The sequence below is a fragment of the Siniperca chuatsi genome, linkage group LG15 (genome assembly GCF_020085105.1).
Source record: "Siniperca chuatsi isolate FFG_IHB_CAS linkage group LG15, ASM2008510v1, whole genome shotgun sequence".
NCBI lineage: Eukaryota > Metazoa > Chordata > Actinopteri > Centrarchiformes > Sinipercidae > Siniperca > Siniperca chuatsi.
Window position 1 is genome coordinate 25,184,442 of NC_058056.1, and position 25,036 is coordinate 25,209,477.

A 25,036-nucleotide genomic window follows, 5' to 3' on the forward strand; every position below is an offset into this window, starting at 1 on the left:
CTTCAAATGTCCACAAACACCAGCAGCCTGCAGCTTGGTGGATTAGCCACTGAAATACCCAGAATGCATCATGACATGACAACATGCTACATAGACAGTAAAGTTTAGCATGTGCACATTTTGTTTAAAGGTAAAATATAGAAAAGTGCAAATACTCGATCTTGCCATACACAAGCTGAATGTTCACTGTTTTTACTGCACACATGTGCGTAGAGTTGTGAAGTGATGAGAGCCAATAAAAGATTTTTTCCTCCCACTGTAAATTCCCATTTTAAAGTTTGCTTTAATCATATCCTCAGTGTTCCTTAATATAGAAACCCAGGGGTGTCGTGGATCATTTAAAGACATAGTTTGACATTTTTGGAAATATGCTCATTTGCTTTCTTGCATAGAGTTTGATGAGAAGATCGATACCACTCTCATGTCTGTACTGTAAATATGAAGCTTACAACAGCAGCCAGTTAGCTTAGCTTAGCAGTTTGACATGGCAAATGGCTCTAAATAATGCAGTACCCATGAACCTCGGCCTGCCATTTCTATGGAGAAGAAGCCAGTCAGATGCTTCGGAATTGGGTACAAAACATTACACCATAGTTGCCAAAGTCATCCATAACTGTCCCTGAGTCCACAAGTGGATTGACTTTAAGTTTCTCCAGAGCTTAGTCTCTAGGTTCCACTAGCCATTAGTGAAGCATGCAACAGAATTTTAGGTTCCTGACCCAGTAGGTCTAAACTTCGCTTTGAGGAATCAATAAATGGTAACAAAAAGTTTCTTAATGAATACTATTATAAATTGGGATCCGGACCCCATTCAGAACTGGTTTCCCATACCCAATCCTGTCCTCAGGTAAAATTAGTCCTATGTTAATTAAACTAATATCTCACGTTAATTACATACAGTCAGTTTCTTCATTGCCACAAGAGCCAACAGTCCCCTCACAGGACCTCAGTCTTACTGTGAGAGTTTTGAGCACAGTGATACAGTTGTGCCTGAGTGATTTACTCTTTCAGTGTTTAGATGTATTTCTCTGAGCAAACACTCAGGAGCTCAGAGTCAAGCTGTCAAACTGTTCTGCGCCCTCACCAACAAGCTCTCCTCTCTCACAGCGAGGAAAACGACAAGCCACAGTGCGAAAGTGACTCGCAGCTTGGTGGTCTTCAAGAGAGTGTAATGGGAGCGACTGTGCCAAACAGGCAGACTGGCTCACTTCTCTACCCTGTCCTCCAAAAGGTTCCCATTACTGAGGCCATTACACCCAGCAGAGACGGAGAGACAACACAAACAGTGCGCTGGACCCCCACAGAGCCACAGCAGAGCGCTCGGCTCAGCTCACGTCATGCTTCAAACCTGCTGATCTCATTTCGTTTTGAGGTGTTGGTGCTCATCGCAATTTGCAGTTACATAGGAGTCATTGTACATGCTCTCTGATCGACTGCATCTCTCTGTGTTCTGCGGTTGTCGGTGCACACGTCAAATGCTTGCTTGTGAATGAGTACATGTGCAGATGCTTACGTTCTTAAATGCACTGGGGGGGGGGAACATACTACAAACAAGCAAAATATTCTGTAATTTGGAAAGATTTGCTTCTGTATTTTGGAAAGATTTGCTTGTATCAGGCTTACTAAGACAAATCAATAAAGTAAAAGTAAATGATTCTTCACAAGATTTTTATGTTTGAGTTAAGAGAACAAATCTATTTCCTCTCTTTTATCATCCTAATGTAGTATACGATATAATGACAACGATGAATTGCCCATTTTGTCTGTCCTCTGCAAAAAATCCTGTTATTAAGTCATTTTTGGTATTGTTTACTTAAAACAAGTAAGAAAATCTTCTCTAAAATCAAGCTTCATCTTTCTTGAATCTAGTGCAGCATCCTGCTTCAGGCCCCGATCAGTACAGCATTTCTGACAGCAAAATTTCAGACAATTAACTTTAATTGAATCACTGTGTTCAGTCGATTCACTCACAAACCTTTTGCCTACTGTTCAACTTTGGAGAACGTTGACTCGCCAGTTTGTGCTGTTGTCCAATTGAAAACCATCTTGACAGTGCTCACTGATGAAGTAACAGAAAGACGAAGAGTCCATTAACTGAGGCTATCATGTTAGCGGTGTTGCACCATCTAATTTGACATAAAAATTGCTTCAAAAGATGTGAGCTTTACTTTACTTGATGGGGCACAAAAAGGTTCAGTAATGGTTGGGCACCCAGTGAGTAATGAAGGAAAAGCTAGTAACGTCTCAGTACAATACATCCCTTTTCTTGAGGGGGCACAAAATATTTAAGTAATTAGAAATTAAGAGTAGTTATCAGTTTTGTGCAGCTCATCAACTGATTCATGGTTAGTCAAGAATGACTCATGTATCTGGGTCAGCAGCACAGAGCAGAGAGCGACATCTAGTCAAGTGTGAAGTGGCCTCAGTGATCAACTCCCTCCCTTTGTGCTGCGTCTTTGTCTGGCCAGAGTCACTCGTGTTAATGATTAGTCCTGCTGCTTTTGTCCACCTCTCACTGACAAAGCCAGTGCGAGTCAATTGGTTGTTGCCTACGCAAGCAATGTGCAACATATACCAAGCCCAAAGAGAAAACAGTCACTGCTACCAGCTTCTTAGGGTTATCAGTCAAAATATGCACCCTGATAACAACGTCCAAATAAACTGCTGGACAGAAGAGGTTTTCAAATTTTTATGGATGTTTTCCTCTTTGGATCATTGCGACTTAGTAATCAAACTAAACTGTAAGGCTTTCTTGTTGTTGTTTAATTTTTAACTCCATTTTGAATGAAAAGGCCTCACCTTTCATCTCCTGCTGATCTGTTCCCTGGGGGATGAGGAATGTAAGTGGAGGGGATGTGTGTGTGTGTGTGTGTGTGTGTGTGTCTGCATACATGAGTTTGTGTGTGTTCATTAGAAGTTAGGGTGTTGCGGGGGTGCAGGGAGGAGTTTTGTTTTTCCTACTAACATGAGCAGTTGTGGAGAGCCGAGGAGTGTGTGTGTGTGTGTGTGTGTGTGTGTGTGTGTGTGTGTGTGTGTGTGTGTGTGTGTGTGTGTGTGTGTGTGAGGTCATTTGGTCAGTTTGCCCATCAGTACTCGAGCTGTCTGACTGAGCATTCTCACCATCTGTATGACCTCTCCTCCTGACTGGCTTTTGTTCCCGAGCTTGCCTCCCTCCCACCGATGTTTCTCACAGAGCACTGTAGTCCAAAGGGTCACCGAGCCCGGCCTTCATCATCAGTCTGCCTTCTTCTTTTTCACTTACTTTAATGAGAACGGCTTGTTGTTTCTCTGTTTTACTTTCCCATGAGGTTGAGCACTGAAGCAACATCACCTGTATGTAGGCGGATATTTGTGAAGGAATTTATCATACGTTTAGAGTGTTGTAACACCACGCAGAGAGTGATTTGAGCACTTCGGCCTGCATTGTTGTACGAGCTGAAAGACCAATTGGCTGCACCAGCAGTGATTTAGGTGTGTCCTATTAAAGCGGGTGCAAACAAGTATTTTGTATTTTTATATTTGTAATTAATTTAGAGCACTTTGTAGAAATCTGTTTTGACTATGACATTAAGGGGTCTTTTTTTAAAAAGCCACATTTAATCTACTTAGAGTCAATGCTGTAAAACAATAAAACATGAAAACTTCCAAGGAGGGCTGAATACTTTTTATAGGTACTGTAAATGAAGTTTATTGTAATTATCATTTAGTTCTGAGCCATTTAATTGATTAAATACCAAATGTGTGGAGTAGATGTAGTAAATGCAACCACAGAACCAGTTTTTAAAATTGTATTAAGTTTAATTAGACTGAAGCCCAGAGGAAAAGGGACAAAGGCAAGACAGGAGGAAACTAATATGTGAAGCCTACAGTAGCAATTACGTGATGTTCAGGTTATATGGAAGTTACTGTAAATATCATTTTATATCTTACAAACACCATGCAGGTCAACATCCACGTGGTAATTACACTGAAAATCTGGTATTTTTCTAAAAAGATCTGATATATATGACTTGGTAGAAAGAATATGGAAAAGTCAGCCATTAGGCCATTCAAAGGAACTAAACTATAATTTGACAATTCTCATCATGCACACTATTTTAATTACTAAAACTGGAAATTCCCATCTTGAATTGACTGATGATTAACTGATTAATCGTTCAGTCCACTGGTTCCCAACCACAAGGTTCACAAGTTCCGGACGCACCTCTGTCAAAACCACGCCCCAACTTTCAGATAGCCAATTGAGTCGTAGTTCTATTTGCGTCATTGGTTTGTTTACAGCGCATGGTTAAGGGGGAGCTTTTTTAATATGTTGTTAGCATGATTAGTTGATTAGTTGTCATTTTGTTAGCTAGCTAGCTCACAACAAAAGTATTTCACGATATTAGCCATAACGTATGTAATTGATGTTGAGTTGTTGTTCCTCACTTCAAAACGGGATAATCTACCTCAGAATAAGTTCAGCGGTTAGCTAGCTAGCTAACAACATCACTAATCAGAGACACATCATCATAATCACGCTCAAAGAACTTTATTTCGCGTCAACTTACTGACAGGAAAACAGGCGTCAAACAGTGTTTAGAGTCTGAGGATTCGCGTGAGCGCTGTGTGATGCGACTAACTGTTGTGGAGTTGGCCAATGAAATCAATCCTGAGAGCGCGTCAGAGCCTAGGGGCGTGGTCACGGCACAGGTGTGTTGGGAAAAGTAAAGACGCCGGGTTGCATGATGTAATAAGAAAATCTAAATTCTGCGACACAAAATTAGATTTACATTTTTTTTGCGTGTGAAATACTAAATAATTTTACCTACCTCTTCAAGCCTCTTAAAATTATTCAAATAAAACAGTCTGAGGAGAGAAAAATCATTCTTCAACTGAGCTGCTCACACCTCGTAAACATATACGAGTGGTCTCAAGTGGACATGGCTTCATGTTAAAGCGACACGTACAAACAAGGTTGAAGCACTTTAGTCTATGAAAGGTCTAGAAATAGTGAAGAATATCCATCACAAGTTTCCAGAGACCAAGGTGCTGTACTTGTTTGGTCTGTTCAATTTACAATGATCTCAAATAAAGACAATAACCAAAACAAAATAAATCTGTCTGTCTATCTATCTACCTGATGATGCTCCTCCTTTTTCTGCTATTTATGACATGTTGACGTACATTTGTCACAAATCACAGTGAAGAGCCCACCTCTGCTGGGCAAACACAGATGGATGACAGCGGCACACTCCACCCAGCCTCCTCACAGTCACTTTGCAGAGGGCTGCTCCGCTTTATGGTCTCATAAAGTTTCCTTCTCAAAACACAGTTTAAGAGATGATAGTAATTGGCCTGTTGTTTAAAGCAGCGTTGAGTGCTATCACCTTTGTCCTGACAGCAGTAATTAGCCCAAAGGCTGCAGTATACAGCAGATTAAATGGGTGGTTAATGGTAATTTACTATTCACTCAGCACACTTTAGGGCTGACTGGTCAAACATTGGTTTATGCTGGTTGCAATCTTCTAATGACTGAAAGGCAATTCTGCCTGAAAAATTACACTTTAACAATGTTTAACACATAACAATTAACAGTAGTGAAATGGGTGATAGGAAGGTAATAGTTACAATATGATAGTAATAAAAGAAATGAAGATGTGTAGCATTTAAAAATCAGTAAGCATCAAAGAAGATAACACAACACAATATTTAATTAGGTTAATTATACTAAAATGGCAACAAAATCGTAGCATCTTTACCGATTGGATAACTTGTACCCAGGAGAATCGGACTTTTTTCTAAACTCCATTGGAATAATTCGATCAAAAAGTAGGCCACCCAGACTTTTTTAAATGCTCCATTAGTTTTTTATTTTATTCAGAAGTGCTTAAAGCAGAGTTTACTTTAGCCTTAGGATTGGCCAGTTTTCCTCTACACATTGTTGGGTACAGAAACCATAACCAAACAAATAATTTCACAGAAAGAGATTTCCAGATTTGTCACATCCAGGACCCCGAGCAGAACATATCCGAACATCTGTGGTACAAAAAGGGTTTCATCAGAAATACCGGGCACTTCTTTCGACTGCCTGTTAAGAATCTGGGGAGAGGGGTTCCACAAGAGATTAGTTCAAAAACAGCTCTGACACACACACAAAAATGATCTCTAATTCCTGACACGTTCCAGGGCCCCTGTGCAGCTCTGGGCCCCCTGATTCTTTCAGAATAGATCCTCTAATGGCACTGCTGGAGATAACCAAAAAGACGTGAATTATCTTGTCACAGTAACTATCTCTAGACATTCAATTCCACAGAGTGCAATAACAGCAAATGTATTTCTCTTTTTCCCAAAGACCACCTAGAGCCCCCTCCACGTCCCCTTGTGGTTTCCAAACCCCGCATTGGCCACCACTGACTGTAAAGCATTCAGAAATCATTTTTAGGCTCATACAGCAGCTCTGGACTCTGCAATAACGCCTCGCTTGATTGAGTTTTTCTGAACAAAGTTAGAAGAGATTTGGGAGGCGCTTGTCACTTCCTGCCTCCAGCGGTCCCGGAGGGGTGGCGCAACGAAATCTGATCTCCCTCCCCCCGCTGCCGCTGCTTGTACCGGCAGCCCGGCAAAAGCAGAGGCGGCCAGGAGGCATCCCGGACCGCGGTGGGACTGGAGAGGAGAGGAGAGGAGAGCAGAGACAACACACGCACACAATGAAACGCATGTGACGGCTCAGCCTTCAAAATAAAAGTATTTTGTGTGCTGCGTGGCAGAATGTGATCCATTTGATGGCTTAATTGTGATCCACATTAATTACTTGTAGCTTACAAAAAACAAGGACGCAAATTATGCAAAGGTGAATTATGCTAAATAAAATATATGTATCATTAAAAATTAAAGACATGATTTAAAGATCAGGTGTTTTGGGTTTCTTCCATTCAATATCATTTAAAAACAAGATTTTACAAGATATCAGGCATCGTTTTAAGTTGAAAATGAAATTTGTGGAAAACCGTATTTTGTTTACTGCATATTCCACTTCAAATAGTATATAATTAGCACTTGATTAAGCGTTCAGAAAAGCACTGCGTCACCGTCTAAGATTTTATTTTGAAGGTGCAAACGGGAACTCCTCCTGTCTCCTAGCCGATCTCTCTTGACTGCAGCACCGTGCAGCTCCTACTTCACCGGCAGCCAGCGGAGGAGAGCCACCAGTCCGAGTTGGTTAATCCGAGGCAACGAAACACACCGACTGGCATCCGCGCCGGAGAGGAGCGAAGAGCCGCGTTCACTTCGTCCTGTCCGCATCCTCCACACCGCCCCGTGCACGACAGGATGAACGCATTCTGGAGGTTTGGACACTTTGGACAGCAGCGCGCAGTGGAAAACAGGATTTAGTGGAGAAGTTGGCTTTCGCAGCGGCGGTGCCCGAGCCGACGACTCTCGCTGTCAAGTCGTGAGGGGGATTTCTGACTTTTTTTCCCCACTGTCGCCAAACTGCTCCCCGAAGCGCGAGGACTTACGGATTTTAAAGTAGTTTTGTGGATTTTTATGAAGTTTACAGGAGAATAACGGCTGTTTTTCTTCTTCTGAATGCTTGGTGACATCTGAAAGGCTGAGATTTGCTGTCAAAACGGGATACTTTGAGTAAGTAATCGATCATTATTATTATTATTTTCATTATTGTTATTATAATACAACATGCCTCTGAGGCATGCGAGAAATAGCTTCACTTCCTTGTACATGTGAGTCGGACAGGTTGAGCTCTCCAGTCACTCTCAGCGTCACTAGTAAAGAGTGTGTACAGTGTGTGTGAAGCGTGGAGCTGCAGGACCAGCCCCACGGCCGTGCCATCGCAGAGGTGCCGCACGAGGAACGGCTCGTCCGTCCCCGGTCTGTGCGTAATTGGCGCGTCTCGGCCGGTGTCAGCGGAGTAAGGACGCTTTCTGTGCGTATTTGTATATACACCGTGGTCCGGAGAAGCGCGCGTAGTTTTCTGTTTCTTATGTTTTTAATGATGACTGCACTATGTGTGGCGCAGGTTACTGAAATTACGCACGCCGCGTGGCTGAAAGTGACGGTTTTTCCCTTTGAACTGGCAATTGGTTGAGCCCATTCCCTTGTTTTTAATTGAAATCAACTTGCTTAAAGATGCTTCTCAAAATCATATGTCATTCTCAACGCAGTGACCCGCCTCATTCTGTCCAGTTTGAAAATATTGAGACTTTGGTTTCCAGAAAAAATCCTGGAATGAGGGAAATATGTGAAACACAGTGGCAGAATTTTAAGGAAAAGCAGGTGTATGAATTACGAAATTACGCACGTTTATCTGTCCATCAGGATGGATTGAGGATGCCCAGTAGGTACGTCTGATCTGAGTTTGGTTTCCATTTATCATCAATCAAACGTTTCCATGTATAATTTCACTGTCAAAAAGTAAGATATTGACTTTCATCGCCAACCTATGCTCGTTAGGATGAACACGCCTTTTCGCCTCACTGCAACAGTGACGTCTTCTCTAGTTAGGAGCAGAAGTATGAATTACACATCAGCCTCTTTCACAGAGCTGCACTCCCTAATGCCTCTGATCATCTCTGAAGTTTCTCCAGAAAGCAGATTTTTTTCCCCCCCTCCCTTTGAATGAACGAACTGTGCGGTTCTCTCCCCTCAGCAGCAGATCAGTCATCCCCTCTTCAAACACATGCGCTTCAATGGGATTCAGATGGTGATTTTGGCCACTCAGATCAGCTTTGACTCCCACCATGTCAAGTCATCACCGGAGAAAATTACCGGATTATAGAATCGTACGAGAAGGGGGCTGAAGTGAGATTTGGGACTTGTATTGCATTAGCCTATTAAATTTAGGAGCCATAAAACAAGCGTGTGCATGATAATAGTTGGGCTAATGCTGCAAATTAATTGTATCTATTGACCCGAGAAATAATAAGCCAGTTTGCAGCGTTTTCAATCAGAGGCAAGCCACAGACACATTTCGGTTCCAAATGAGCCTCTGATTGCCTCTTTTCATTACCGAAATTGGCCCGAGACCATCTCTCTGCGTGGAGTTTTGTTTGCCTTTTTTCTTCTACTCTTTTCTAAAGAGGAGAATGGTGCATTAATTGGCTCCAACTTGTCTAATTTGAGAAGAAAATCTGATCCTTTTCATGCACTAACATTAATTCACTGTCATATTCCAATAATAAAAACCTTATGTGTTGCAGCAGTGACCTTATCTGGCCCTGTTAGCAGATTTACATCCTATTGTATCTCTGTAGGAATTCTGTCTCTTAGAATATGTCTCTGATACTCAATTATGAACTCAATTCTTAGTATTTTATATCTTAACCTTTTAAACCCGAGTCCTATTTTTCTTTTGGAACTCATCCTGCCATTCAAAGAAAGTTTACAGTGGCACTATAGCACTTAATGGTATTTCCCTATAGCTTCACTATAATATCCCTATAAGGTCTTGCAATGTATTTGAGGCAGTTAAAACAGAGTTTATATTGACCTTATTAGGTTTTATGACATTTTAATTTCCCATGGTATCTGCTGTAATGTTCACAATATAGTCTCAAAGAGTTATCGATGTCCTAAGCACTTGGTCAACCTATTTTTTGTTTATATACTGTGGTTTCTTATAGTATTTCTTACATATATATCTATATATTTCATGCAGAGGACAAATGTGTGGACAGGTATTGTAGTCTTTTACACATGCAGTGTAGGACACATGACTGCCTGCAGCACTTTACACCTGGAGTTACACTTCACCTTTGACAGCTTTAAAATGCAGAGCTCTCTCTGCATCTCAGCTGATCAATATCTCTTCTCACCTGAGGGTGTGTTGAGTGTGCTTTGAAAAGAGGATGGTGATGTGATAAAGGCAGGGAGGAGTAGTGAGGGGACAAGATAAAGGGAGACAAGGTGAGGAGCAGAGAGACAGGAATAAATGGAAGGAATTTTAAATAAGAAGTAGAAGAAGAAAGAGGCACTGATATGGAAGATTACCCACTTGAGTGTCCGTCTTTCTCTCCATTACCCATCTGCCCTCTGCCCGGCTGTTTGCACTTGTGCTCTTCCAAAAACCTTTAATCCCCTTTTCCCAAAATGACAAAGTCGATCCAGCCCCGGCTGTTGATTTTCCGGCTTAATTATTAAAGATTACTGACACTCCGGAGAGGTGTGACTAGCATGTGATCGCCTCGCATTGATCCTCACCAAGGGGAGAGGGATGACAGGGATTTGAACCCCGGTTAAAGCATTTTTCTGCCTCTGAGCTATTACAGTGTGAAGATAGTTCTGCATGATTAATGTTCATGTATTATTCACCGCAGTGGCTGTGTTTCCCTTTCATGCTTAAAGAAAATATTAGCATGAAAACACTTAAGAGACTTTGAACTCCTCACTGGGTCTTTGGGATCCATACCACCTTCTTTTTTGAGGTTGTAAAATCAAAGTGTTTTTAGTTGGCCGTGAAGAGTTCATTTCCAATGTTCAACATGTCCACTTTGGTGTAAAAAGGTCTTAAGTAAAAAGTTCATCACTCAATATTATAATATAAAAAAAATAGATGATAAAAGGTTACCATTTTGTCAAGGAAGGGCATGTATTACCTGTTGCTCTTACACAGGATTTAATTTGTTTCAGTTTCACGCTATCAATCATGTTGCAACACTTGGCTGCTCCTCAAATTCAAGGATTCACTTTGTTCATGAGATAGTCTTAACTATCACCAAATTAGTCATGCTAAAAGCCTGTATTGTTTTCCTGTTTCTGCTCACATGGCACATGTCATGCCACTTGTCTAAACAGATCTGCACGTTGACACGAACCAATCCGAAGCTTTGTCAGCTCTCAAAGTGAAGTGCCTGTAAAAAGCTGAGGTTGTTTCATGTGTATGTATCTGTGTCTGTGCCTGCCAGAGAAAACAAGTTTCAAATCGGAGAGGACTGCAATCAGCTACCTCCACGGCTGGACAGCGAAGGCCCTATCATGCTGTATAAACAAACCGCAGCAGCATGTAGGCGTCTTGTGTTGTAAGAAGGTGAGGATGGGCTGAGAGAGGAGAAGAAGAGCTCACCGAAGTGCCTATAGAGAACATAAAAGGCTGCAGTATGTTGAAGCATGAAAGGTGCAGTGGCACTGTTTAGATTAGGACTCTGTGTGTGTGTGTTCGTGCGGCTTTATCTATTCATGTGTGTCTTGTGATTTTCCCCAGTTGGTGTTTTCTGTGTTGAAGAGTGATAATGTGCAAACAGAGCCTCGCAGAGCCGGCCCGGGCTTCAGCTTGTGCTGAGCAAGGAGTGGGTCACAGGTCCTCTGAGAGAAAGAAAAACAGTACTGTTAAGACTTAAGACAACACAACCTTTCTCTGGACTGTGTGTGTGTACAATACACCTCTGTGTGTGCAAGCAAAGCCCACTCTGAAATGTTAGCATGTGTGTTGGCCAAACCTGTGCGTGTGTTTTTGTCGGGGTGGACGTCTCACAGCCAAGGCTATTCTGAAGCTGGACAGAGCCTCTAAAGTTTAAACTAACAGTCGTTGTGTGTGTGTGTGTGTGTGTGTGTGTGTATCTGTGTGTGTGTGTGTGTGTGTGTGTGTGTGTGTGTGCTTGTGGGGGGGTTTGTGCTTTACTTTTCTGGGCACCACTCTCAGAGCTTTCTCCGCGAACCTTGGTGCTCTCCAGCTTCTCCCTGCTTAGGCAAACAGAGGGCACAGCACTCCGATGTCGCTTGAAGTAGCCGTCCCGCTCCCTCCTCCTCCTCCTGCGAGCCACTGGGCACGTTGGGCAACTGATACTGTAGACTTCGGCATTCCTCATCCTGCAGGAAGATTAGTGAATCCGTGTCAATCGGTTGCTAAACCATGCAGAAGAGTTTCTCAAGCAGAAAAGAGTCCTGTGGAAGGAATGGCAAGCTGTTTACATCTGAAATAATGTGTCTCCTCAACTAATCCTGTTGCAGCAAAGTCAATTGATTGGTTAATGAACTTGTATTCTAGGCTGGGGGTATGCTACAAAAGGTTTCTTAAGCTGTTCAAATATCAGAGCTCCTATCCACCCATCTTAACGATCAGGTGCTCTGAGAAAGTTTCTGAGAAAAACTGCGAAGAGGGATTTCCACCCTAATCCTTGAAATCTGTGTGGAATGTCAGGTCAAAATATGGCAGCGTGTGTGCAGACCCCAAGGCGCTTCTTTGTACTGTGTTCAATTTGCAGTCTTATTTTTCGTATTTCAGAGATTTTTTGCCTGATTGAATGTTCTGGCTTAGTCAAATCTGGGCCTGATTCTCACGATGAACATCCAGACATCTCTCTACTATTCAACTCTGATTGATTTTCCTCATGTTTGTTGTTGTTTTTCAGGTCAGTAGCGGGGAGTCGTTGGATAGCTTCTTGCGGCATTGGAGGCCGCGCTTCTGCTGGACAGCATGCAAACGGAGGATGTTGTCTGAGTCTGAGTCGGGCCTTGCTGCTCTGCGTTTCACCTCGTCGTCCAGAGGAATGACGACTCTGTGGTGCTCACTCTGGCTTTCCTTCCTCCTGCCTCTCTGCGTCGCTCCGGCCAGGATGCCCACCGCTCAGCCCACAGGTAGGATGCAATGTCAAACCCGAGCATATTTGTACATACTGCAGATACTACTGCTGAAACACCAGTAATTGTCTTCAAGGAAATCCAATGATCAGTTCACAGACAGCAGGAAACTCTTGCAACATTTTGAAACAATTTGACAATTTTCAAGACAAAAAAAAGGCTTAGTACATGAAATACAATCAAGGCGGTACTGCTTGATAGTTTGTCAAGAGTAGGAATCAGCTACCTTAGAGGGAAGACTACCTGTGTCTCATACCTTTTCTGTCACCATCACAGCCAAAATCTGAGTACAAAGTGTTTATGAAGTCATCATGTCTGTTATACTACAATGATGTTTTTCTTCAAAGTCCATAAGAATTAAACACATGAAGAAACATGAACAACGTGTCATTGGGCACATGTTCTAATTGGTTATTGTTAGTGGTGAAATTATTAGTTGATTAATTGATTCTTTTGTCATTTAGCTGGCAAAAATGCCAAATATTGACTGGTTCCAGCTTCAGAAATGGGAGGATTTGCTGATTTTCTCTGTTTTATATGACTGTGAATTGAATATCTTCTGGTTTTGGACTGTTCATCAGACAGAGCATGTGTCTTTGCACATGTGAGGAGAGAAAAGAAAACTTAAAGCGACACTTTTCTTGCAGCACAACAACAAAACACAGCTCAGAAAAATTCTCCTCAAGTTGGCTTTACACTCAGTCGTAAACCAGGATAAAAGAAGCCTGAAAGGGTGCTTGTCCAAAAAACAAGAAAGACAATGTTTAGCTGCTCATACACATTCCCTTCCCTTCCTCAGTTGTTCCTTGCTTCATTTTCCATGCTAATATGACATCTGCTTAGAACCATGTTCAGTTTTCTGTGTTCATCACTTCAAATAGGGGCATTTCAAAAGGAACATTTATTGTTTATACGAATGTGGTGGAGTCTTTTTATTTTACGAGGAGTTTTTAATTGGACTCTTCTTGGTTCGCTGAGCTTAGCACGATTTTCCCTCTTTGTTCTGGAGGCAGAGAAATACCCAAAGATCAATCCAAAGTAAACGTTGACTGTTTGCTTTAATCTCTCCATTTTGCGCAAAAAAAACGAACACAGCAGAGTAATCTTTTTCTGAGGCGTTAGCCAAGTGTTGTTTTTTTTTCTCCCCCCTCCCTTTTTCTTTTTTTGTGAGAGTTATTTAAAATGAGTCTTTGACACACTTTACACGCTACAGTGCATTAAGTAAGACGAGGTGCCGGGCACTTTCTGGAGAGGACCCAGCGTCTTATGCAAGCCAAGATACCATGTGTGTGTGGGTGCGTGTGTGTGTGTGTGTGTGTGTGTGGGTGGGTGTGTGTGTATGCATGCAAGAACATGGGCATACAGTTTTGTTTTTACTTGTGCATGTGTGTGTAGTGTATACCAGGGCTATCTGCCGAATAACTGAGGTCAGACCGGAGATGTAGACTCGAGATTAGACTTAACTCTCTAAAGACTTGACTTGAGACTTGAAAGCAAAAACATTCTAGTCTCAAGTTTTGACCTGAAAAACACCTGGAATAATAAAAAGTAGACCATGTATTTTTCAGTTTTAGGCCTGTGCATTGAAAGGATTTGGTCTCAACTATGCAAAAAAGCATGATTAACACAGCATTGGAAGGAAAATGTTCAAATGTCATGCAATCCTAAGCATTCAGAGACTTGAAAGACTTGCATTCTGACTTCAGGTGGACATGGACTATCCACAAAAGATGTAAAAACAGCTCTGCGTCAGAATGATCTGACAGCCTTCTACCTGTGTGTGAATTCCACTCTTCATAACCAAAAGATCCCTCTTCTCTCCTCTTTCTGCCCCCCTGCCCTCTCTCATGTAAAACCCCAATGTTACAATAGAGGTGTTGTTATTCCGTCCGCCTGATTGCCTTCCCTGCTGGGAGCCATCACAGCCTATCATGCTTGGCATCATCCAAAAAGCAGAGTATGTTTTTTTAAACCCCTCTGGGTGGCGGGTGTTTAGGCTGTAATCTCCGTGTACCTGCATGGTATGCAGACACGGCCAAATTCAGCCGGAGAACATAGTTCTGAAAAGGATACTGTTTCAAGTTGTTAATGTTTGTCATGTTGGGGTGTGACGATTAATTTGATGTGAAGTGGATGGCGGTCAGGTGTTAACATGCAACATGTGCAGCCATCAAAGATGTTTCCTGGGGAAATGGAAAGTTTTTTTGCTCAGTATGATGCTGAAAATCTCATTTGGTTAGACTAATGTATTGGCCTTTTCAGTCAGTGTCATCCACCTTTGATGTGATAGAGGTTCCTTCATGACCACAGATACAGAAACAGTCTGGAAAACCTGCATCTGAAAGGTGTTTCCTTGGTATTCCCCACTTTGCTGAATAGAGAAAGTAGATGGTTTTACAGAGAGAGTGCAAAGATCAGAGGTTAAATTCCACGAGAAGCTTCTCTTCTCTATAAACACATCTCCTGTTGCACTTTTGAGTGAAAATATTCAGGAAATTGGGAGAAGTATACCACAATGCAAAACTACTCCATTAAAAATGTTCAAAATGAAGAGAAAATTTGAAATTAATAAAAACTTTTATTCCCTCAGTTTTCAGGATTTTAATATTCTCAGGTCACTTGAAGGATTACATGTTCCTCTACAAGTTGAGGCCCCCTGGCCTCCAGTGGAGTTCCCCACGTCCACAGATGGACGAGCAGTAGGGATAAAATGACTGTCGTTTACTGGCAGATGGCACAATTTCCCCTCAGCCGCAACAGCGCTGGGCAAAGTTGTCACTTAGGTTTGTGTTTTCTGTGTGTAATGCTCTGTTTGCGTGTGTGTGTGTGTGTGTGTGTGTGTGTGTGTGTGTGTGTGTGTGTGGGGGGATGCGGATTAATGTGTGTGTCTGTGTCAGGGTCAGAAAGCAGGTGCTAAGGACAAAAATGCACTTGAAAGTTTACAGCACGCCTGTAAAAAATAAATTAAAAGTAATTGTGCTGCAGTTTGGACAGCCTTATTAATATTTTAAAATTGTTTACTTGTTTTTGTTGAGATGTCATAGATTATTGCATGAACGTGACCACCCTGTAGGTATGTTTTTTTTTGGGGGGGGGGATAGCTTTCAATCGAAGAAAAACAGCTTTCGTTGATCAGAAAATAACACAGTATGCTTGATAAGCTGTTTAAGTAATGGTATATATTAACATTATTAACATACAACAATAACAAAAACAAATTAAGGTTCATATAGAGGGTTTATCTCCCAGAATGCCATATAATCATACTACTAAAGTGCTCATTGGAATAAATCTAAAAAAATCCCCTGGTCTGTATTTATGTATGTGTGACATAAGGAGACACTGTGGTCTGTGTGTGTGTGTGTGTGAGAGAGAGGTGTAATTCCTTGTTTCCATTAAGTCCAGCATAATGTTGTTTCAGAGCGTACCGTTGTTTATTTCTCCAAAGGCTGGTGGCATTTAAAAATGTTGTGGGGAAAAAAGTGTTTAAGAGGCCAAGTTGACCAACGTGAGAGACTGATGACAAAGAGCAGAGGCTGTGTGTGTGTGTGTGTGTGTGTGTGTGTGTGTGTGTGTGTGTGTGTGTTCTTCTCTCCTCTGTATTTACTGCACGAACCCCCCCCCCAGTGCCCCTGTGGAGCTCAGATGAAATATGTGGTTCCTCTGCTCTGATGTTTTTTGTGAAACGGCAGACATATAAACTCAACACATTCAGCTTTGCCATTGCATCTTTGTGTGTGTGTGTGTGTGTGTGTGTGTGACAGCAGGCCTGCGTGGAGTCTGCAGTTAAGTGAATGTTATGTCTGTATGAGCAGAGGCGGATTATGAAAGGGAGGCTGTAAAAGAAGATGAAAAGAGAGAAACATAAAAATTAAAGTATAGCGTGTGTGTGTGTGAGTGTGTGAGAGAGAGAGAGCGTGGGTGTATGTGGTCAGTATACCCTTCAACCAGAGAAGAAAGCAAATATGTGTCATTTTTAGAGACAGAAAATGACAGCGTGTGTGTGTGGGTGTGTGTCTCTGTTTGTGGGGGTGTGTGAGGTCTCTGACCCCCTGTCCCCCCCCTGGCAAGGACTGTAAATGTCAGCAGGGGTTGTTTGGGTCATTAGGGGGCTCGTTAAAACCATTGCATCCACAGATTTACGCTCAGGCTCTACAATTCACACACACACACACAAAACACAAACATACAATGTCACTCCACTCTCTCTGTCATTCTCTCTCTCTCCTTGTTTCGTTTTTCTGCTATATTTTATTTTTCTTCCATACCACTCTCCTCTCTTTCTCCACAACACGCACACACACACACACACACACACACACACACACACACACACTTGTCTTTTGAAAACCTCTCATGTGCTCTGTAAGTCTTTGATAGTGGCACTGTTGTCCTGAAGTGTTAAAATGTGTGTGTGTGTGTGTGTGTGTGTGTGTGTGTGTGTGTGTGTGTGTGTAGTCCAGCATATAATGTGTTCAGCCAGCAGCTTCAGTGCAGAACTTCAGTGAAAACATTCTGTGTTTGCAGCCAGCTGTGGGCTCAACTGTTCTTCAGCTCGTTCCTACTAATGGAAGTACTTTGGATTCATCTTAAGGTAGCCTTTTTTAAACCTATATTTAACCAGGATGTGTCTGAAGCTGTTTCATGGTTTGTTTTCGTCAGCCCAAGTCCCACTCGGGCTCTTCTTGTCACCAAGCTCCCATCTTGTCTGCTCAAATGCCTTTCTTGTCACCCCAAATTACCCTTCTCGTCAGCCCAAGAGTGTCTCTAGTCTACCAGAGTGCTCTTCTGGTCTGCTTACCTGCTCCTTTGGTAAGTCCACGAACCCTTCTGGTCAACCAAGTGCCTCTCTTGTCAGGCCACATTTCCCTCTAGTCCACCCAAGTGCACTTCTGGTCAGCCAATTGCCTCTCTAGTCTGCGCCAGTGACCCTGTGGTCTGTCCAAGTGGCCTTCTAGTCGACGTAAGTGTCTGTCCAGTTCACCCAAGTACCTTATAGTCAGCCACATGCCCCTCTAGTCTGTGCAAACAGCCCGCTGGTCCACCCAGATATCCCAAGTGCCCCCACGGCCAACTAAATGCCACTGCCCAACCATGTCAGTTGAAACTCTGCTAAGTTTGTATGACAACCATCATAGAAAGCCAGTTTCCTGCACAAGGATCAAGCCTAGTCCTAAACTAAGGATTAGTTCAGTATATCTCCATCAAATTTTGTTTTAGTTGAGAACTACGACTAATCGCTGTCTGTTCCAACTCAACTTTCTTCCATAGTACTGAAAATACCGCAGATTTTAAGCAGGTCAGTAGTCTGGTTGACAACTTTCTTGTAATTATTTTCTAAAAGTTAGGTATGACAAGACAGTGTTGGAATCACTGCTATGCTCTTTAAGGAATCCAGCCTTGGCAAATTTTATGTCAGAAGTGAATGAACGGTAATATTGTTTACAACTAACCAGTGGGCACTTTTCCACCTGGACACACTTCTGTTGACTGGCTTTTGCTCTCCTGATGTTCAGTGTGTTTTTACTCCTGAAGAGATACTGCAGCTCTGCCTCTCCAGTGTGCATTTATAGAAAGGTTATTTTCTCGAGTATGATGGTAGTGTAATTTTCTGTGGGGCACTCAACATCACTACCCTTTAATCATCCTATTATGTAAATGAGTAGTGCTCCATGTGTGGGCTTTACATGACTCCCTGAAAATTGGACCGTTCATCACAACTTAAGCGTAAAGTTACTCCAAGCGGTTTCTCTTCTTCTGCAGCAACACTTTTGCTTTCTGAGTCTCTGCATGAATGTTCATTTCCCTGGCAACATTATCAAGAAATCTTTTGGCAAGTGTGAGAAGCGTGCAGGCCAAATACTGTAAGCTTTGGAGAATGACGATTTGTTGAACAATGACTGTTCTATCCTCAGTCCATCAGGCACTTAATCCAGCAGTCACTTTAGACACTTAGTTGGATTGGAATTAAACATTGAACACAACTCAGAGTCCCATTTACCAAGAGATCATAGTGGGACACTTCTCCTGGACTCCTCTAAGCCAATTCCACAGGATTTACAGAAAAACATTGTCACCTATAAACATTTATTTATATATTAACCTGTAGAAGGTAAATTCACACAATGATCGTGTTCTTAACAATAATAATACTGTCAATTCTGTATTTTTATTAAAATTTGAACATGCTCTAGTTTGTGCTTATCTTTCTAAGCACATTATGTATTAGGGAGATTTTCATTAAGCACTTGCAGAGTATAACTGTCTAGATGCAGTATTTTTCCAAGGATAACACACAGTTGAGCACAAGTGGAAAAGCCTGTTGCTAAGCAAAATGTTAGTAAAGGTTTTCATATCAGATCACAGACTGATGTGAAAATGGTCAGCTTAAATCAGACTAAATTGTGAAGCAAAATGTGCCTCATATTTCAGGACCTGGGTTTGGTATTGAACCATAATACTTTTTTGGTACTGACTAAAATTCAGTGTTTGTAGTACTGAATATTGCAACCTACCTAAGTACTGTGAGCTGGTATTGAATTTCAGATCAGATTTGTAATTTTGTTTACTTACTTATACTTCTTTTAATTTGCAATTATTTTATTTAGTCAAAGAACTTGCATGACTGCTTTTGTTTAGACAAAATGTAACATTTGAGAACATTGCCATTGTTTGTTAAATGCAAAAAAGGGTTTTGTCAAAAACCTCTTATATTTCTTAAACTTGCATTAACTGATTTTTTGGCCCTTTGGGGCAGTGGAAACAAGCCGTAAACACAACACTGACATGTTATCACCTTTTAAGGTTGTAAGATTTACACGTCCAGCAGATAAGGAGCAACGTTATCATTCATTTGTGTCGTTTCTCTAGCCACCTGATGAATTAAATTTAAGTCAAATATTAACTCTCCTTTTAGCTCGGTTTTGCTCTCCACCAACTCCTGAGGGAAATATCTGGCTCTTTAGAGCTAAATGCTCTGTAATGTTTGTTAGCTAGTCACTAACTTTGTCTGTCTACTGTTTGGTGCTGGGCAAGTAGCATACAGTGGATTTATCAAAGCTTTTTTGCTAAAAAGAGCTGTCTGCTGCTGGAAACAACATGAGATGAGAGCGGTTAGAGTGAACCCAAACAGTAAAGTTGCGCGGCGTTAAACCAAAACAATGAGATGAAACATGCTGATTATTATCTGTTAGGTCACACATGCGACCCCTTTCACATAAAAGTAGTTGTTTAATCCATTGTTAGTATAAATATATCGATTGTAGCAGATTGTAGCAGCTCATTGAGGCATAGTCAGGCATTGAGAAACCTTTCGGTGCTGGTACTGCAACCCATTTCATATTTGTACTAGTATTGAAAAATATCAAACCTTACTCAGCTCTCAGGCTTTATATTTTGATTGAATATCTAAATAACCTGATTTAGATATTCACTGTCACTGTTATCCATACACCCGTTTTTCCCGGGTTTCTCCAGTATTTTAAGGCCATCTCCCGGCGCCGTCCCGTTTTGTTGTTTCTCCCAGGAAATTCCTGTACTTTGCATGGCCCTCAAACTTTATTATGAATACACGGATCCAAGTTTTGGATGTTTGTTTGACGTCACCCAAATTGCTAGATCGCCTATGAAACACATCTACACACAATCCACACACTACATACAATTTTACAAGTTTTACCGCAACCACGCCACACCCCGATCCCAGGGGCTTGTGCACAGCTGCTCTCTAGGCAGGCAGCCGGGCCAGCTAAGTTAACTGTCAGGGCAGGACAGCATTCCTCCACCCTCTCCAGCCCCCCCGGTAACTCCCGTATTTTGAAACCCAAATGTTTGGGTTAAATGTACACCTAGGCGAGCCTTCACTTCACTGTCAAAAAAATAAAAAATTAGCAGACAGCTGTAGATCAGTAGGTCACTGGCTGCCAGCAGCCCCTGTACAAACCTTGTCTGCAGGCCACAGTTATGTATGTATTAATACACCTCATTAATGCCCTTTGAAACCCTCTCTGCATGTCACTCGATGAATTATGGATGAAAATACAGACCTGTCTGCGTGTTCTGCTCACGTCTAACCCCTGCCACCTTTTCCACAGTGGGGTTTTATTTTTTTTAGTCCTTTATGTCTCTTTCTTTTTACTTTTGCTCCCTTTCACACACACACACACACATACATTATGTGACACATACACAAACACATTCTAATCCTTAAATCTTCCTAGAAATCTGCTAATTTTCTCTCTCTTTTTTGGCATGCTTTCAAATCTCCATCAGTTTCTCAACCCTTTGATGGCTGTCTGTGCTGCTTGTTTCAACCTTATGATGTCTTTGCAGCACTACACACACTCTATGCTACACACACACACACCTGTACATGTCCTCTGCTCTACTTCTGGCTGCGGTTCAGGACGGTTCTTATCCCGCTGGCTGACAGCGGCGTTGACATACAGCGCGTTTTTAATTACAAAGCTCCCCTTAAGGAAATTGTTGAGATACTTAATAGATAAGGCAGACATGGAGGAGAACAAAGAGGCTTGTTGTTTTGTATCAGGCGGACTGTTTTTGGAGGGCGCACAGGGAGGGGGGCTGGGGGTTAGTCAGCTAGAGCTGCAGTCAAATCTGACTAAATATTTTTATTCTGTGAAGTGACTGGCTGATCGTGTTTTATTGAAAGTGTCTCGTTTCATCCGTTCACTTTCTCTCTCTCACTCTTTCCCATTATTTCACTCTCTCTCTCTCTCTCTCTCTCTCTCTCTCTCTCTGTCTCTGACACCTGGATTTATGGCCACCGCTGGTGTAATTGCATAATTTTGACTAAATAGTTGTGATGCATGACAATTTCGAAATTGAGCCAATATACACTGTCCCCATGCATGTATAAACATGTTTGCATGTATGTGTGTGAGACTGTGTGTGTGTCCCTGCTTTGAGCCAACCCCGTTGGAAGAGTGTATTTTGTTGCTGGCTGAGGCAAACAAATGGCAGGTTGTGTGCTGAGCTGTAAGGAGTCCAACACACACACACACACACAAAGGGAGAGAGACACAATCCAGGCTTGATCTGTACCACCCATCACTCAGCCCCTTGACTCCCTCTCTACACCCCAAATGGCTTTTCAGCCACACACACATATGCACACGCACACACAAATAGTCTTCTACTTGTTTCTGTTTCTTTGTGCTTCTATTTGATATTTTACTCCTATTACTGATGTTACTTGTATTTGCTCAACTGTTATTCTGTTTAGACAGACCACACCACATGAAAAAACACAGCCGAATTTATTTAAATGAGACCACAGAGACTTGATGCAGATGGGGTGTCAACACAGAGGGCTCCAAACACAGGGCCAATGGCAAAAAAGTTGCACCTGGCTAAACTTTTGCCACAATGCAATGCAACATCATCTGGCAAGGCGCTGGTGGCTGATTTCTATGGAGTTACTTTGGTGTTTATTATGCAGTTAAAAAATGTGTTTGAGAGCAAAACTATCCACAGTCACAAATTTGTGATTGAAAATGTCATCCAAAAGTTTTGTTAGCAAATCCAAAAGTTTTGCAAATCCAAAATGCTGAAGTGAAATCTCGTGTGTGGGACCTACGAAAGACGGGTCTCTAGCTTTTTGACTGCGGTCAAGTGTCGTTTGTGAAAACCCAGTTAAGCCAGCCGCCGTTTGGCTTTTGATTGCATAATCAAGACCCAAAAGTTACTCGATAGATTGCAACTGATTGTTGTGACAAAAGTCGAAATGATCGCTGTGATAACTTTACAGAGTTGTAAAATCCTGTGTTACAGTATTACAAACCTCTTTGCAGTGTTGAGCCATTTGATAAGCTTTCAAACTCATGGATTTATTAATCAAACTGGACTTCATGTATCCAATTTCATCGTCTCACCAGTACCTGAAACAACCCCCCCATGCAATTTTCAGTCTGAATACCCACGAATTGTGAAGCACTGAGCTACATTCTTTGGATGAAGGGTGCTATTAATATTAGCAAATTCCCTCTAATTACCAATTCTTTTTCACTCTCATACCTCTCCTAACCTCTTTCTTCATTTCTCTTTTGCCATCACAAACACTCACACACATACCCTATCCATTCACTCTCACATTCTAACCTACAGGTAATTTAACTAAACTATAAATATATACCACCCTGCAATAATATATTCATGTGGTATAACACTTGGATAATTCACAGCATTATCTTAATATTGATATGTTGTGATGTCTTGATTTATCCATATGTTGTGTTGTATCTATTGAAGTGTTTCAAAATCACATGGCAAACATTAAATATTTAATATAACCTAATCCACACATCCCACTCTCTCTCTCTCTCTTTCTCTGGCTCTCTCTCTCTGACCACTAACCAGAAGCAGAGCTGTCCTGTCTGGCTCTGCTGCACCCCATTTACATTTCTGTGAATGGAAACAGAGAGCCAACAGACAGTGTTCAATGTTGTGTGTGTGTGTGTGTGTGTGTGTGTGGGTGAGACAGGGGGAGAGAGGCAGTGGGTGTGCAGGGGTATGTGTTCCCTCCTTGCTTGTGAGTGTGTGCGTCTCTTTCATCTTCTTCCTCCCCCTATCTTCCTCTTCTCTCCTTCCTCTCTCTCTCTTTCTCTCTTTCCTCTTCCCTTTATTTCTCTCTCCTTCCTTGTGGTCACACTCACACATCTGCTCACTCTGCCCCTTCATCCCCCACCTCCTCCATCCCTCCTCTTCTTTGTGTCTGTCAGGACAAATTCAAATGAGCTTTATTGGCTTGTCCATAATTAGGTACAGTATTGCCAAAGCATTATACAAGTTTGCCCTTTCCTCCTCCTCTTTTTTTCATCTTCTTTCTCTCTCTCTCTCTCTCTGTCTCGCTCTCTCTGTCTCGCTCTCTCTCTCACTCTCTCAGCTGGTTGATCCATCATTTTGCTCACCTCCTCCGCCGCTGCTTCGTTCAAAACAGTCCAGGGTCTCTACTCACACCCTCACATGCGCTTCTGTTTAAAGCCCCCCCACATCCAGGGCAGCTGACACATCTAATACTGAAACCAAACTTGCCTTCCATCCGTCCCACGTCCTCCCCCCCACAACCCGTCTCTCCCCTTATGTTATTTTGCCAAGAGAGCTAAAATAATAAACCCTTGAACCGTCTGCGGAGCGTAATGGAAGGCTTTTTCTCCCTGGAAAGAAGAGAAAGAAAGACTTCGGTGTTGTGCTGGCTAACAACAGACCAGTGACAGTTGAGCTGACTCGAGTTTTGGTTTTTCAGAATAACCCAAGTCAGAATTTTTTCAAAATTCCCATGAAATGTTATTTTTGAGTGCGGCGTATCCGGTAATTGGCTGCATTTTTTCCTCATGTGGCAACTTTCTCCTCATCGCTGGCACAGCGTACTACAGTTTATCTGCTGTGTATCACCGCAAAGTCAGAATCGGAAAACATTAGATTATTTTTAACTGTGTAATAGCCTGGGTTTTATGTTTGTTTATCCAGGGAAGAGCTCTACTTTCAAGTGTGTGGTCTTTTTAAGCATCACTCGGTCGCAGACTTCGTAAAATGATGTCATCTTTTAACCTTTATCGACCTCTTGCTGACAAAGAGAAGTTGTAGCAACACTGGTAGACCTGAACTCCTCTTTCAGTAGTTTCTGACACCATTCTGATACAGTGGCCTCTAACTGACATAAACTATGAAGTCAGACTTCCACAACAGAGAGCAACGATACATCTAAAGAAGTAATACACAACAAAGCTCAATTCTGGCAAACAGTAACGCAACAGCAAGACTTTAGTTTTTGTTGGCTGAAGTGTTTTTGCAGTGCTGGTTGCTCATTTGTTATGAGCTTTTATTCATCATGGTCCAGTTAACAATACAGTATGAGTACTGATAAAGAACACTACCGATTCCCCCCAAACTGTGTGCAGTTATGGTCATTTTATACAACATTGCATAACAAATGTATTGACCCTTAAAGCACAAATTAGTCTCAACAGTTTATATTTTGAAATAGTGCTTAAACAATTGGTCAGTTAATTGTTCATTTTTAGGAATCACCTTGCTTCAGTGTCACACAAAACTACTCGTATTCCTGTTGCCCAATTCAACGGCAGCCCTAAACCGTCAGCCAATGAACTGCTTCTCTGGAGCAGTCGAGAGTCAAGTACGAGCACTTTGCTCAGTGGCACATTGGCGCTGGCTGAATAGGAAAGCAATTGAACATTGTCATGTGTGAAGCACTATACTGTTGCATTGTCCTCCTTAGGAAACTCCATTGACTCTTTCATGAATGGCAAAGCAGGGCTGTAGGCCACAGTGACGTGAAGCGCATACTGGCAAGTGTTTACCATAGACATGTCGGGCTGTCTGGGTACCTGCAGGGCACAGCTAACTAGTTAGCAATGCTAACACTGTCTCTTGAGATACATTATGTATTTTGTACATTTTTACCATTAACAGTGGAATATGAAAC

The 25,036-nt window shown here is 42.0% G+C and overlaps 1 protein-coding gene across 7 annotated transcripts in view; it reads left to right on the plus strand.

Moving 5' to 3' along the window:
• Nucleotides 1–7,141: 7,141 nt before the first annotated feature.
• fgfr3 (fibroblast growth factor receptor 3) overlaps nucleotides 7,142–25,036 on the plus strand; it is an 81,636-nt gene continuing 63,741 nt past the window's right edge. For 2 of the 7 annotated variants that reach the window (XM_044166132.1, XM_044166137.1), the window contains exons 1-2: nucleotides 7,142–7,623; nucleotides 12,345–12,570. In XM_044166132.1, coding sequence (XP_044022067.1) covers nucleotides 12,423–12,570 — 148 coding nt within the window. In that variant the 5' untranslated portion in view covers nucleotides 7,142–7,623; nucleotides 12,345–12,422. The remainder of the gene's footprint in view (nucleotides 7,624–12,344; nucleotides 12,571–25,036) is intronic. The other 5 variants (XM_044166134.1, XM_044166135.1, XM_044166131.1 and 2 more) reach the window with 3 other exon arrangements.